The sequence below is a fragment of the Rhinopithecus bieti genome, unplaced genomic scaffold, assembly GCF_001698545.2.
Source record: "Rhinopithecus bieti isolate Rb0 unplaced genomic scaffold, ASM169854v2 scaffold_38631, whole genome shotgun sequence".
In the NCBI taxonomy this organism is placed as follows: domain Eukaryota; kingdom Metazoa; phylum Chordata; class Mammalia; order Primates; family Cercopithecidae; genus Rhinopithecus; species Rhinopithecus bieti.
In genome coordinates, this window is record NW_016817145.1 from 1650810 (window position 1) to 1663637 (window position 12828).

At 47.1% G+C, this 12828-nt stretch overlaps 1 protein-coding gene across 1 annotated transcript; it reads right to left on the reverse strand.

Moving 5' to 3' along the window:
• Positions 1-631: 631 nt before the first annotated feature.
• On the reverse strand, positions 632-8861 carry KLHL38 (kelch like family member 38). Its single transcript, XM_017855860.1, has 4 exons — positions 8638-8861; positions 6630-7980; positions 2023-2128; positions 632-1151 (listed from the first exon to the last, which is right to left on the reverse strand). Exons 1-4 carry the CDS (start codon positions 8721-8723, stop codon positions 862-864), a joined length of 1833 nt encoding a protein of 610 aa, XP_017711349.1. The 5' UTR covers positions 8724-8861; the 3' UTR covers positions 632-861.
• Between the last annotated feature and the right edge of the window lie 3967 nt (positions 8862-12828).

Sequence of the window (12828 nt, forward strand, 5' to 3'; positions counted from 1 at the left end):
TCCACACACTGTATGGGTAAATGAAGAAGATTGCTAGAGAAGGAAGCCTAATAGAGATGAGGTAGAGAGAGAGGAAAACCTAGGGAGGAGAGGGAGGAGAGAGGAAGAGAGAGGGGAGACAGAGAGAGAGAGAGAGAGAGAGACAGAGAGAGAGAGAGAGAGAGTGGGGGGCAGAGTAGAGAGAGGCAGAGAGACAAAGAAGAGAGAGAAGCAGAGACGGGGAGACAGACAGACTCAGAGAAGAGAGACAGAGAAACTGAGACAGAAAGGAGACAGGCCAGGTGTGGTGGCTCATGACTGTAATCCCAGCATTTGGGAGGCTAAGGCTGGCGGATCCTTGAGACCAGGAGTTCGTGACCAACCTGGCTAACATAGTGAAACCCCGTATTTACTAAAATGCAAAAATTAGCTGGACTTGGTGGCACATGCCTATAATCCCAGCTACTCAGGAGGCTGAGGCATGATCATCGCTTGAATCTGAGAGGTGGGGATTTCAGTGAGCCGAGATCGCGCCACTGCACTCTAGCCTGGGCTACAGAGCGGAACTCCATCTCAAAAAAAAAAAAAAAAAAAAAGAGAGAGAGAGATTGAGACAGAAACAGACAGAGATAGGGGAGAGACAGAAAGAAAAAAGGGGGAGAGACAGAGACAGATGGAGGTGGGGGAGAGAGATAGAGAGAGAGGGAGAGAAGGAGAGAGAGAGTTCTGGCAATGCAATGCCTAGTTCCAGGCCTCCCGACTCTGGTACCTCAGTCTTGTGAGCTCTCCCTGCAGCCTTTAAGGGTTAAGCCCTTTGGAACTGGGTTTGTGTCCCTTGCAACAGAAGGCATTTTGACTAGGACAGAAGGTTTCTTGTCAACCTCATGGGAGGGCGAATGTGTGGGGTATGCACTGGAGAGTGAGGCAGGCGTGGTCAAAGAGCTTGTGTGGCAACTGTCCCTGGGATGTCCAGGTGTCCGTCTCGGGGTCGTAGCAATCGAAGGAGGCAGAGTCCTCAATGTTGCAGTCCGTGGTCAGCCGCCGCCCGCCCGTCACGTAGAGTTTGTTTCCCATCACTGTGGCCCCGTGGTGCATCCTCCGGTCTTTCATGTCTGCACATTTGACAAATTTGTTGGATTGAGGGTCATAAGCAAGAATCCTCCTTGTGTAACCTGAAAACCAAATGACACGTGGGCAAGCTCAGCGTTGCTCATCTGGTACTGGAGGTCAGCAGTCCTGTCTGACTCCTGCCACTGCTTAAGACTGAGGCTGGGACCCTGAACTAGAGCGTGGGTTGTTGAGCTCACCTGCCAAGGCCTGCTTTGTGGCGGAGTGGGGGCTGCTCGCAGATCTGTCTGACTCTGACCTTCACCCCAAGTTAAGGCAGCATATAAGCCATTCTTAGATTGAGAGCAGCCTCCTGATTCCTGTAACTTTTTCAGCCTCATTGGCCTCTTCCTCTCTCAAATGCCCACTCAAGAGCTATGACAATCCTTTGGAAACTCAGAAGTGGGTTCCTCACAACAGCCCTATCTTGGTAGTTACTTTTAGGATCCTCATTTTATGGATGGGCAAACTGAGGCACAGAAAGATGTTTAACTTGGTAAAAAGTATATAGCCAGTTAGTGACAGAGCCAGGATTTGAATCAAGGTCTATCTGACCCCAATACCAGTCCTCTTAACCATGACACTATACTTTGATTACAGAGAAACAAACTATTAGTAGCTAATATTATTAGCAGAAGCAAACATTTTTTATTGACTGTGTATGTGGGAGAGTGTTAAGTGCTTTAGATACACGAGCACATTAATTATCACAACAGCTCTGGGAGATGGGTATTAATTCATCCCTTGTTTACAGAAAAAGATGGAGAAACTTCTGGGTGAGGAAAGAGTTTTGTCAGATTCTCCACCCTCCTCTGGTTGGTTGGATGTGCTTTTAAAAAGACGATCTTGTAGAATAACATCTGTCTATGAGTGACCTTTTTTCCATAGAACGTGCCAAGTTTGTGTCACGCCCAGTGATCCTCTGTTCAGACTCACCTCCCACAATGACAATCCGCTCCCCGAGCACCACTGCAGGGGCACACACGTTCTTGATCATTCTTGTCTCCATTTTGAACCACGAATTTCTGGAAATGTGATAAACCTGAGAGAGAAATAGAATCATGACACTGCATTTTAAAGTGAAATATTCTTAAAAAAGACAGGAGTAGTAATTAAGAGGGTGAACTAGGAGTGAGATTTTTCTTTCTACTTTTCTCCAGTTTTAAAATGTAGCTACTGCTAATAAAACAGTATTGAAAACAGGAAGAAGTGTATTATTAAAATTGATATTATTGTGATTCCAGGAACTCAGTGGCTGTATTTCTATAGAATAGACCAATAGTTTTGCATTGTAATACGTGTTTTACTTACCTTGCATGGAACGTGTTTTTCTTTTAATGAGAAATGAAGAAACTTGGGTATTCAGAAAACCAATGGTTTTCCAATCATTTTTTATTTCTAGCTCATGTTTAAATTTCTAAACATTCTGGTTTATCCAAGAAGGTCACAGAGCCAAGAATAAACCTGAGGCTAAGTGAGGAAGTCTTTTGAACAGTTCATGCCTGAAAGTCATTACAGTCCTAGAAAAATGCAGCATGAGAAAGGGGAGAAAGACCGAAGAGAAGGGAGCAGGCTCTTTTGCCATGCTTTGAAACAGTGTATCAAATCAACACTCCGGAAACATGTTCTCCTGTGAGTGTCCTCAGTTTTAAATCTAAATATCAAATGTAAATTAGTTCATTATGGAAAAAATTTAGCCAAGAGATATAGGATGAATTTCACATAAGCAAAGAAGGAACAAGAACATTTATCTACAGAGGAAAATGGCATAGTATTCTTTGCTAGAAAATCTTTTCCTATAAAGTAAAATTACCAGGCCAGGTGGGGTGGCTCATGCCTGTAATCTCAACAGTTTGGGAGGCCAAGGTGGGTGGATCATGGAGGTCAGGAGTTTGAGACCAGTCTGGCCAACATGGTGAAACCCCATCTCTACTAAAAATACAAAAAAAATTAGCTGCGTGTGGTGGTGCACGCCCGTAGTTCCAGCTACTCAGGAAACTGAGGTGGGAGGATCACTAGAGCCCTGGAGGTGGAGGTTGCAGTGAGTTGAGATCGCACCACTGCACTCCAGCCTGGGTGACAAAGTGAAACTCCTTCTCAAAAAATAAAATAAAATAAAGTAAGATTACCAGCATTATTAAAGATGTCTAAATAATCAGTTTACTAAATTTGAGCTTCATAACCATCCTATGAGGTAGGTATTATTATTTCTTCCATCTTTCAGATTAGACCACTGAGGCTCTGAGAGATCAAATGACACGCCCAGGGTCATACAACTACAGTGAGTGGGAGAGCTGGTCTGACCAAGCCCAGAGTCCATGCTCTTCACCACCACACTCATGGCTCTGCCTGGAGCCATGAAACTGTGGCCTTCCCTGATGGAGGCTTTTGAGACTGGAAACCTCTTAAGGTCTCTGCCTGTCCTTCAACAAGTCAGTGAAGCCTGGAGGAGGCCAAGTGCTAGAGGAAGGGACGGTCACAGTGGCTGTTTCATTGGAAAATACATAAGTGACAAACTCTCTGGAAAGTGGGATCCTTGGAAGAAAAGCAAACACTGGTTGCATTTTACTTGAATGAATAATTGCCTCCTGGCCCTTCTGTTCTCCTTCAGCTTTGGGTATGGCTTTAAAAGTAGATTAAACATTTGCTCACCATGCTCATAATACCTCAAAGAGACTGGGGCAAGGATAACAAAGGATGAACTTTGACCAGTGAAGGAAGCGATACTTTGTTATGGTAAAGGATTTGCTTAATGCCATCCAGAAACAGGTAGAGAGAAGGCCAGGTAGAAAGGTACACGTACAACGCTATTTCCATCGTAACCTCGGGCAGTGTAGTTCTGAAAAGAACGCATACACACAGATGAACGAGCCTATGAAGAAGACTCTCAACCTGTGCCTGAAAATCCAACCTGCTCCATCAAGCGACTCCAGGCATTCACTTTAAACTATATTCGAACGAATAGAATGTCTATTTCAAAGCTACTGCGAAGTAGATAAGAAAAGCATCCAAATGAATACTTTTCCCCTTCTCTCTCTTCTTAATCCTGAAATACAAAAGGATCCCTCAGAGGTTTAATATTTTCTTGGCTTTGCAATATCTTGTTTGATGATACTATACATTTCTTGATATGCTAGCTTGAAGCTTAAACTTTGCATTTTATTTTCAGAAGGTCGATGGCAGTTTTGCAATGTGAAATAATGAGCGTATTTGTTGACTCTATTTTGAAAAATAGAAAAGAAGGAGGGGCTTCCGCTTGACATGGAAGCAGTTTGTTATCTGTATGGTGTGGTCAGAGCCTGGAGGGGAGCAAAATGTCTCTCCCAATTCAAGTAGAGGAGTGGGATTTGGAACAGTGATTCTAGAAAGACTCAGAATCTGCCTAGATGGTCAGGGAGGAGCTGAAAATATAGGCTGGAGAAGTGAAGGCAAGAAAAAGTCTTCACTGGAACTGACCGAGTCCAAGCCATTACCACCCTTGCCTGGAAGTCTAGAAGAGTCTCCCAGTTCTCCCCCTTTGTCCACGCAGGCCCCCTCCCATCCCTTCTCTACAAGGCATCCAGACGGAACTTCTAAAAATATGAATTGTGTTACCTCGTCCACCTTTCTTGAAAGCCTTCAATGAAGTTCTGTTCCTCTCAGGCTAATCCCAATTCCTTGACAAGGCCTAGAAAGCCCAGCCAGGCCAGCCTCATCTCCACAAATATCCATCCCTCAAGAAGGTTCCAGGATGTTTCTAGGAGGGGCTGAGGGGCTGTGATGTGGGTGGAGGAGGTTGCTCCTGGTAACCTGAGAAGGGGGCCGATGGAAATCACACGAGGACTAACACCCGCCCCTAGCGACCCCTCAGCACACTGCCCGTCTCCTCTTTGCTATGTCTTGCAACTTCATTGTCCTGCTTTCCACTGCCCAAGGCCATGGGCTGCACCTGTTTGTGCTTCAGGGCCTTCATATGAGCTGCTCCCTTACCCAGGACCACTCCCCCTCCCTCAAGAGAGAACTCTGACTCCGGCTTCAGGTGGTGCAGGAGCTTCCTGCATCTCTCTCTAAGTCGGATCTTTCCTTATGTGCTTTCTTAGCACCCATCCCACCCCTCTCCCTCCTCTTTTATTCTCCATCCTCACCTTCCTCTCTCCTCTCCTGCCCCTCTGCTCAGTCAGCTTCAGCCAACTTCACAGGGGTTGCTCCAACATTCCCTTAACCCTGGCACTCTCTCAGATTCTCTCTAGACCAGCGGTGTCCAATCTTTTGGCTTCCCTGGGCCACTTTGGAAGAAGAGCTGTCTTGGGTCACACATAAAGCACACACTAACACTAGTGATAGCTGATGGGCTAAAACAATCTCTTCATGTTTTAAAGTTTATGAATTTGTGTTGGGCCACATTCAAAGCTGTCTTGGGCTGCATGCATGTTGGGTAAGCTTGCTCTATACTGGTTTAGGGCATCCTGCCTGTGCTCTTAGAACACCCCTCTCTTCAGCATCTGAATTGCAACTGAGGGCTATGCGTAAATTGCTGGGTCTCCAGGCCCTTCACATGTTGGTGTTCAAGATAACTCTTATAAATGAGCAAAGTACATCTCGTGGGTGCTTCTTGATTATCTGTGAAGGCAGGCTCAATATCACGTTCCCCATATCATTACATGAACTGCGGAGATTACCAGGAACTTGCATAAAGTTGGAAAACACTTAATATTCTGAAATGTGGCCTTTGTTGATCAACTTCTCAGAGAGCTTATTAGTGAAATCAATGTCTGCCAATCATTAAAAGTAGGGGTTTCCCAACCTGGCTGCCCCTTAGAATCTCCTGGGTACTTTTGTAAACCATATATTTTAGGATCTCACACAAAGATATTTTGATTCAGTGATGTGAGGTCAGGTTCCGGGGGATTTGATCACAGAGGTGTGGACCAAGGCTTGGGAATCTTCTTTTAAGGACTTACTGACTTGAGTTAGAAGCGTCTGCCAAATTCCTGTAGGACTTCACTATCTGGCATTCAATATTCTCTATAATAGCTTGAATTTTAGATATATATTTTCTCCTCAAATGAAGATAAACTCTGTGCATAGAAATGGTATTTGATATCCTTAAACTCTTGCTGAAAATCCTTCTTGCCTCCCTCCCTTCCTCTCTTCTTTCCTTGCAAATGACAAGTGTTTGTATGTGTGTACATGGGTGCACATGTGTGTGCATGTATGTATTTGTGTTCATGCATATGTATAAATGTGTGTGTATGTGCAGATACATGTGTGTGTATGTGTGCATGAATTGTATATGTGTATGCATGTGCACATGTATGCATGTTGGTACTCTGCCCGCCCTACATGTTGCCCATTACTGTGTACGCCGTGTCATGCATGTTCAACTATACCATTTGTGCATCTATATATCGTGGCGGCTGCATGTAGTGCCATATTGGTATGTATGTGCATATGTGTGTGTGTTGGTATATATGTATGCATGTGCATGTGTGTGCATGCAGGTGTGGGTGTGTCCATGCACACATACTCGTGCAGTTATGTGATGGGAAGAACCAGTCATTTACCTGGATAAGGCGCACAGGGTTCTGCATGATGTCCTCTCCTCCAAAGAGATAGAGTCTTTGGTCTTTCACAGCAACTGCGGGGTGGAGCACCCCCACGGGCATGCTGGCCATACTCTCCCAGACATTGCAGATGCTGTCATACCTTTCCATGGAGCCCATGAGCTCCTGCCCTTCTCCAATACCCCCAATGGAGAAGATGAAGTTCTTATGGGTAGTGCTTCTGTGGGAGTAGCGGGCCACCAGCATGGGCTCCCCCAGCCTCCACTGGTTGAGTTTCAGGGAGAAGATGTAGACGTTATGACTGACCAGACTCCTCCCTGAGCTGACAGCCATGCCCCCCAGCACGTAGACGCTGCGGTGCAAGGTGACGGCAGAGGCCTTGTACAGCCGTGTCGGGAGTTTGGCAAGGCTCTGCCATTGGCCAGTCTGTTTGCTATACAGTAGGACGTCCCTGGTGGTCTGCTGGCTGTCCTTCCTTCCACCCAAGAGGATGAGGAAATCTTGGTAAGAGTTTCTTGGAGGGACATGCAATAGGAGTTTGCAGTCTGGGGCGCTGGTGCCACACAAAGAGAACATCTGTCTTTTGGCGGTCTCCAAGATGATCTGGCATGCAGGTGAGGACTGCAGGAGGGCATCGTTGGCGATGAAGTGTTGGAAGAAGGCCGGGTGGATGTACTGCAGCCTGACCTGCTTGAACAGTTCCTGCATGTATCGCTTCCGGGCCTGGAGGTCATGCTTGATCCAAACCATGAGGGCCTCAAACACCTTTTCTTCCTCCCCACAGAGCCCATCATCTCCCAGATAGTCTCTCAACTCCAAGGCACAGAGCTCCTTCAGGTCGGCTGATGCGGCCACCTCTGGGAAGGACGTCAGTGCCACCTCCCTGGCTTTCTTCTTGAGGGTCTCGCAGCTTAAGATTTCTGAGAGTCTGATCATGCCCAGGCAGTTGCTGGGGGCCAGCTGGCTCTGCAAGTATGAGGAGCAGGCCTCAAACAGCTTGGGGAACTGTAGCATGGAGGCGGCCTCCATTACGGGGAGGACATTGTCAGCATCGATGCGTGCCTCCCCCGTGTACACGTAGGAGATGATCTGGTCCAGGGTTGGGGGGTCAATGCCTTTCAGCTGCACTTTGGCTTCACTCTTCTCCCGGAAGCTGCTGCAGAACATAGCCCTGAAGTAGGGGCTGCTGGAGGCCAGCACGTTGCGGTGGCAGGGGATCTCCCAGCCACCGGCACAGATGCTCACGTCAGTCAGGATTCTGCTTTGCCTTAAGCCATTGAGCTGCCTCAACAAGTCAGAAGAGAAGTCATGATCTTTGAAGAGCAGCCCATCTGCAGACTCCTCGTCCATCCTACAAAGAGGGAAGGAAGCCCCCAGAGTCAGCAAGAGTCAAGTCTTTCTCAGCTGCAGACGCTGGAGGGTTCAGCTGCAGGGACTCTAAGACCAGTGCTCCTGTTCCATTCCCCATGATGTTTGTGGATGTCACCACGGATATTGTGTAGGGAAGATTGGAAAGGAAGGCCACATACATCTCAGATCTGAGCTCTTTTGGGTTATGGTTATTTTCAGAAGTAATAGGCATATACTATCTTCAGCTAATCTGAGAGAAACAACCAACCAAACAAACTAAAGTTGTTGGAAGTTACTCTATTATCAGAAGCTGAAATGTTAGTCTGAAGCAAGATAACAGTTCATGCATTTGGCCAGCAGAAGCTCCTGAGCCTTTTTCCAGATCGATGGCATATCTGTTATTGAGTAAACTTGTCTAAACCTCTCTTTCTGGGTGTCAATCATTCCCCAAAGATGATACTCTGGAGGTGTGGCCCTCTGGTCACTGGACAGAAATGAGGGAAGAAAATGGACCTTTGATACATATATTTAAATATAACTTCATTGAGTTTTGTTTTAAAGATGGAATAAATAGAAGGAAAGACCAAACAATCCCCTGGTTTATTGGATGACACCTGGCTGTCTACCTGTAGAAGAAATAAGCATGAGGGATACTTACTTTGTTTTGCTGCGGTGACATCCACTGGTGCCTGGTCTGGCTTGTCCCCCCGGAGAGTTTCTACCTCTAGCTCTGAGGGAAACCATAAACTCCAGGCCTTTCTTTCAGTTGGCAAATGATTTGTCCTGGGAGATTTCTGGATTTGTTTATGCTGAAGGCACTTTCATAGTTTTCTAGAGCTTTGTGCAAGGACTGCTGGCCAAGGAGACAGCGTATACATTCCAGGGCTAAGAATAGTTGCATATGTACTTTCCACTGTTATGACATGTGACTTTCCAGTTGCCTTTTGCAGCAACCCGAGGGCCTGCAGGGCCCGCGCATGCCCACATGCCTTGTTTCCTTGGCAAGTGTTTACATCGGCAAAAATAGATTGGGAGGAGTGGCTTCTCTTAGAGAAGACTTTGCTGTCTGCTTGGAACCATCCCGAGTCCCCTGTCCTAAAAGTGCCTGGGAATTCTAGCTGTCTGTAAACAGGTTGCTGTGACCTGTGGAGAGTCACTGAAGATGGTTCTGGGCCACAGTGAAGGTGGCAGGTGGTCACAAGGGAAGCCGGAACATGAGCCTGTGGGTGCTATTCAATGGATCTCTGTTTCCCCCGATCTGCCCTGCAGGATCGCTGGGGAGAGATGTGATTTCCTCCTCCAGGATCCTAGGTGATGAAATCCATGACAAAAGTTGTTTTTTTTTTTGTTGAGCACCCCAGGGTTTCCAGACTGATGAAGGCCCAGACCTTTGTCGGGTCTCCTTACTCAGGAGCCTCTGATTGACAGTTGCAAGGCCGAGCTCCTCCTGTCACGTCTGCCTCTCCCAGACACGTGCTGATTGCTCTTCAGCTGGCTTTTTATAGTTCAGACTTCCTTTTCTGTCTTACTTTTCCATTTTGTCTTGTCTGGCAGCTTGAGCTAGAGGCAGGAGGCAAGCCATATTGCTTTAGGGAGAGAGAGAAAGAAGACAAAGGGGGATGAGGAGGAAGAAGAAGCAGGGACAGAGCGAGGGAGAGAGAATAGAGGAGGAAGAGGAGGAGGAGGAAGAGAAGGAGGTAGAGAATTGGGGGAGGAATGATGATAGTGATGTGGTAGGAGGCAGCTTTCAATAACAATCAGAATCACGAGAAAGAGTGAGGGGAACTTCAGGTCTGTCCTGCCCCTGCCTTCAGGGAGATTCGTGATTGTCCTAGCCATGAAAGGCAGGCAAGCCTGACTTTGTCTCCTACTCAAAATCTTGCTCAGACTAGTGCAATGGCTTCCCATGCATTTTTTTTTTTCTTTGCTCCTAGTGCTTCTCTCTCCAATACATCCACCCTGTCCCCTCTGGAGCAGCCCCTGGGAAGGCAACTCAGAATTTGCCAGTCCCCAGCATCAGGCCCTTCAGTGGCTCCCCATGTCTGCAGGACTCCTTAGCTGGAATTGGATTGGTGTCCTGTCTGCCTCTGGAACCACGTCTACTGCCACTCATGTGTGGTAGTCTAGCTCCATGAGACACTTACAGATCCTTGTATGCATCTGGTCGCTGTTGGGGAAGCTGGGCTGGCCTGGCCTTTGGGACACCACAGGGCACGGTGGAAGGAAGAGGGTCTCTCATTCAAAGTTGGAGATTGTAGAGTGGATTATGCCCAAAAGAGTCCAGAAGGTCAAGGCCAAGGAAATGGATCCAAAACATGTTACTGGGGTCACGGGCCTGGAGGCCAGAGTTAGAAGCAGGAGGCCTAAGCTAAGGGGGTCAGAGACCCATGGAGGCACAAGCAGGGAGCAGGCCAGAGGAGCTGTTCCTGCAGATGTCTGAGTTGGTGAGCTGTGCTGGTGACATAATAAGTGAGTAGCCACTTTCCTGAAAGAGCCCAGGGATCCTCTGGTTCGTACTCTATCCCTTTCCATGAGCTCTTCCCCTCTGCTCGCTCTATCATTTTCACTGTTTCTGTTCATCCTCCAAAACGTGGTTTGTGTAACACTTCTCTGCACGTTTTTTTTTTTTTTTTTTTTGAGACGGAGTCTCGCTCTGTCCCCCAGGCTGGAGTGCAGTGGCCGGATCTCGGCTCACTGCAAGCTCCGCCTCCCAGGATCATGCCATTCTCCTGTCTCAGCCTCACGTGTAGCTGGGACTACAGGAGCCCGCCACTGCACCCAGCTAATTTTAGTATTTTAGTAGAGATGGGGTTTCACCGTGTTAGCCAGGATGGTCTCGATCTCCTGACCTCGTGATCCACCCGTCTCGGCCTCCCAAAGTGCTGGGATTACAGGTGTGAGCCACCGCGCCCGGCCCTCTCTGCACGTCTTTTTAACCCTCTCTAAGACAATTAATTTCACACTCCTTTGTGCAGTTTCCTTTCTTCTACATACCTCTAATGGCGTGCCTCATACCTCACTGCGATTATGTTTACTTGCCTGTGTCTCTCTTATTAGAGTGGAAGTCTCTGGGCAGCAGGAATCTGGACTTCACTGTAGCTCTATTCCTAGCACCCAGCACAGGGCCTGGCTTATAGGGAGTGAATTTCATACAGTTCCTGCACTGAGCTGGAACAGAATGGAGAATGAGGAAAGAGAGGGAGCTTTGCTGGGTGGACTTCACACCACCGTCTGCTGTGCCGGTTTAGCAGAGCTGCCACGTACGGCTTACTGTGTAGACTGCCCTGCAAATGTGCTCTGGAGCAGCCCTGATTATCCACATAATCAAATCCAATAATGTGATGAAGTGAAAAGTAAAACACTTGTTTTATACTGCAGTGCAAGACTTAAGTTCAGGCTGGGAACTGAACTGAGGTCCTCCCAATGCCAAAGCTAGCATTCTTGTCCTTGACCTTGGACTGAACATGAGGAAGAAATAACTTCCTTAATACTCTGAAATGCCTGCATGATTTCTCTTCCAGGCAGCGAGCAAGCCAAGGGTTTGTTCTGAGGGTAGTAGGTAGGGGCTCCTAGGAGTGAATTAACACAGCACCGTTCCCTGGGAAGGATCTTGGATCTTCCCCTACATTCCCTTACTAATCAAACCTTCTGGAATCCAGCCCTGTCAATTGTTCAGATAGATCTTGGTGTGCAGCATCAATGTCTGACCAACTTTGCTAAATCTTTTGGTTTCTAATGTTTAGAAAAAATAGGCCCTGTTTTGTTGGCCTGGCCTGTCAGGAGGATCCTGGTTCTGCGTCAAATGTCAAATGTCAAGACATAGAGTCTTGGTGTTCAACATGGCAAAAACACACACATATAAGCCCAAGTCTGACCCAGAAAGCATCTCTACCACCCACATGTAACCCAACCAGCCCATTCATGAGTTGATTTCTCTCAGGGAGGTTTATACTTTTGGTCTTAACTTTCATCTAGAAGATGTCTTAGTCTAGGGCCTGAACATATGGCAACCTAAAAGAAATGAGATCAATGAGGACATTCAGCTCATTGTCCCTCCTTTTCTTTTGTTTTTCTTCTGAGACAGGGTCTCACTCTGTGGCCCAGGCTGGAGTGCAGTGGCATGATCATGGCTCACTGTAGCCTCCAACTCCGAGGCTCAAGTGATCCTCCCACCTCAGCCTCCTGAGAAGCTGGGACTACAGGCATGAGCCACCACATCCATCTATTTTTTGTAGAGACAGGGTTTTGCTGTGTTGCCCAGGCTGGTCTTGAACTGCTAGGCTCAAGAGATTCACCCACCTTGGCCTCCCAAAGTGCTGGGATTATAGGCATGAATCACAGCCCTCCTTTTGATGAAAGTCACTATCATAACAAGTCAAGGCCTGAACTTTGGGGGCAGAAGGGCTGGGGATAATCTTGGCATTTCCACTCAGTATTCATGTGGTCTTGGGTAAGTTATTTATATTCTTCCAGCCTCGTTTCTCCATCTGTTAAATGGGGATAACCATCCTTGTCACAGCGAAATAATGTATGTGCAGTATGCAGTAAAGTGCCGGGCACAGTGTATATTCACAGTAAAGTATGGTCAGTATTATATTATTACTCTAAAATTAATCTCATTAGATTCCAGTAGGTCTTGGTGCCTGGTTTTCAGTGTCTCAGTTGGTCCCCTGTGCATGCTAGCATTTTCCTTTTCCTTGAGCAATTGCTATGTTCCTCATGATCTCCTTAGCCTTCAGGAGTCCTGGGATTCAGTCTGGGCTCTGCTATGGACCAGCTGTGCATCTTTGGATGAGTCACTTAACCTCTCTGCACTTATTTCCTCACCTGGCCCTTCCATTTCACCTTC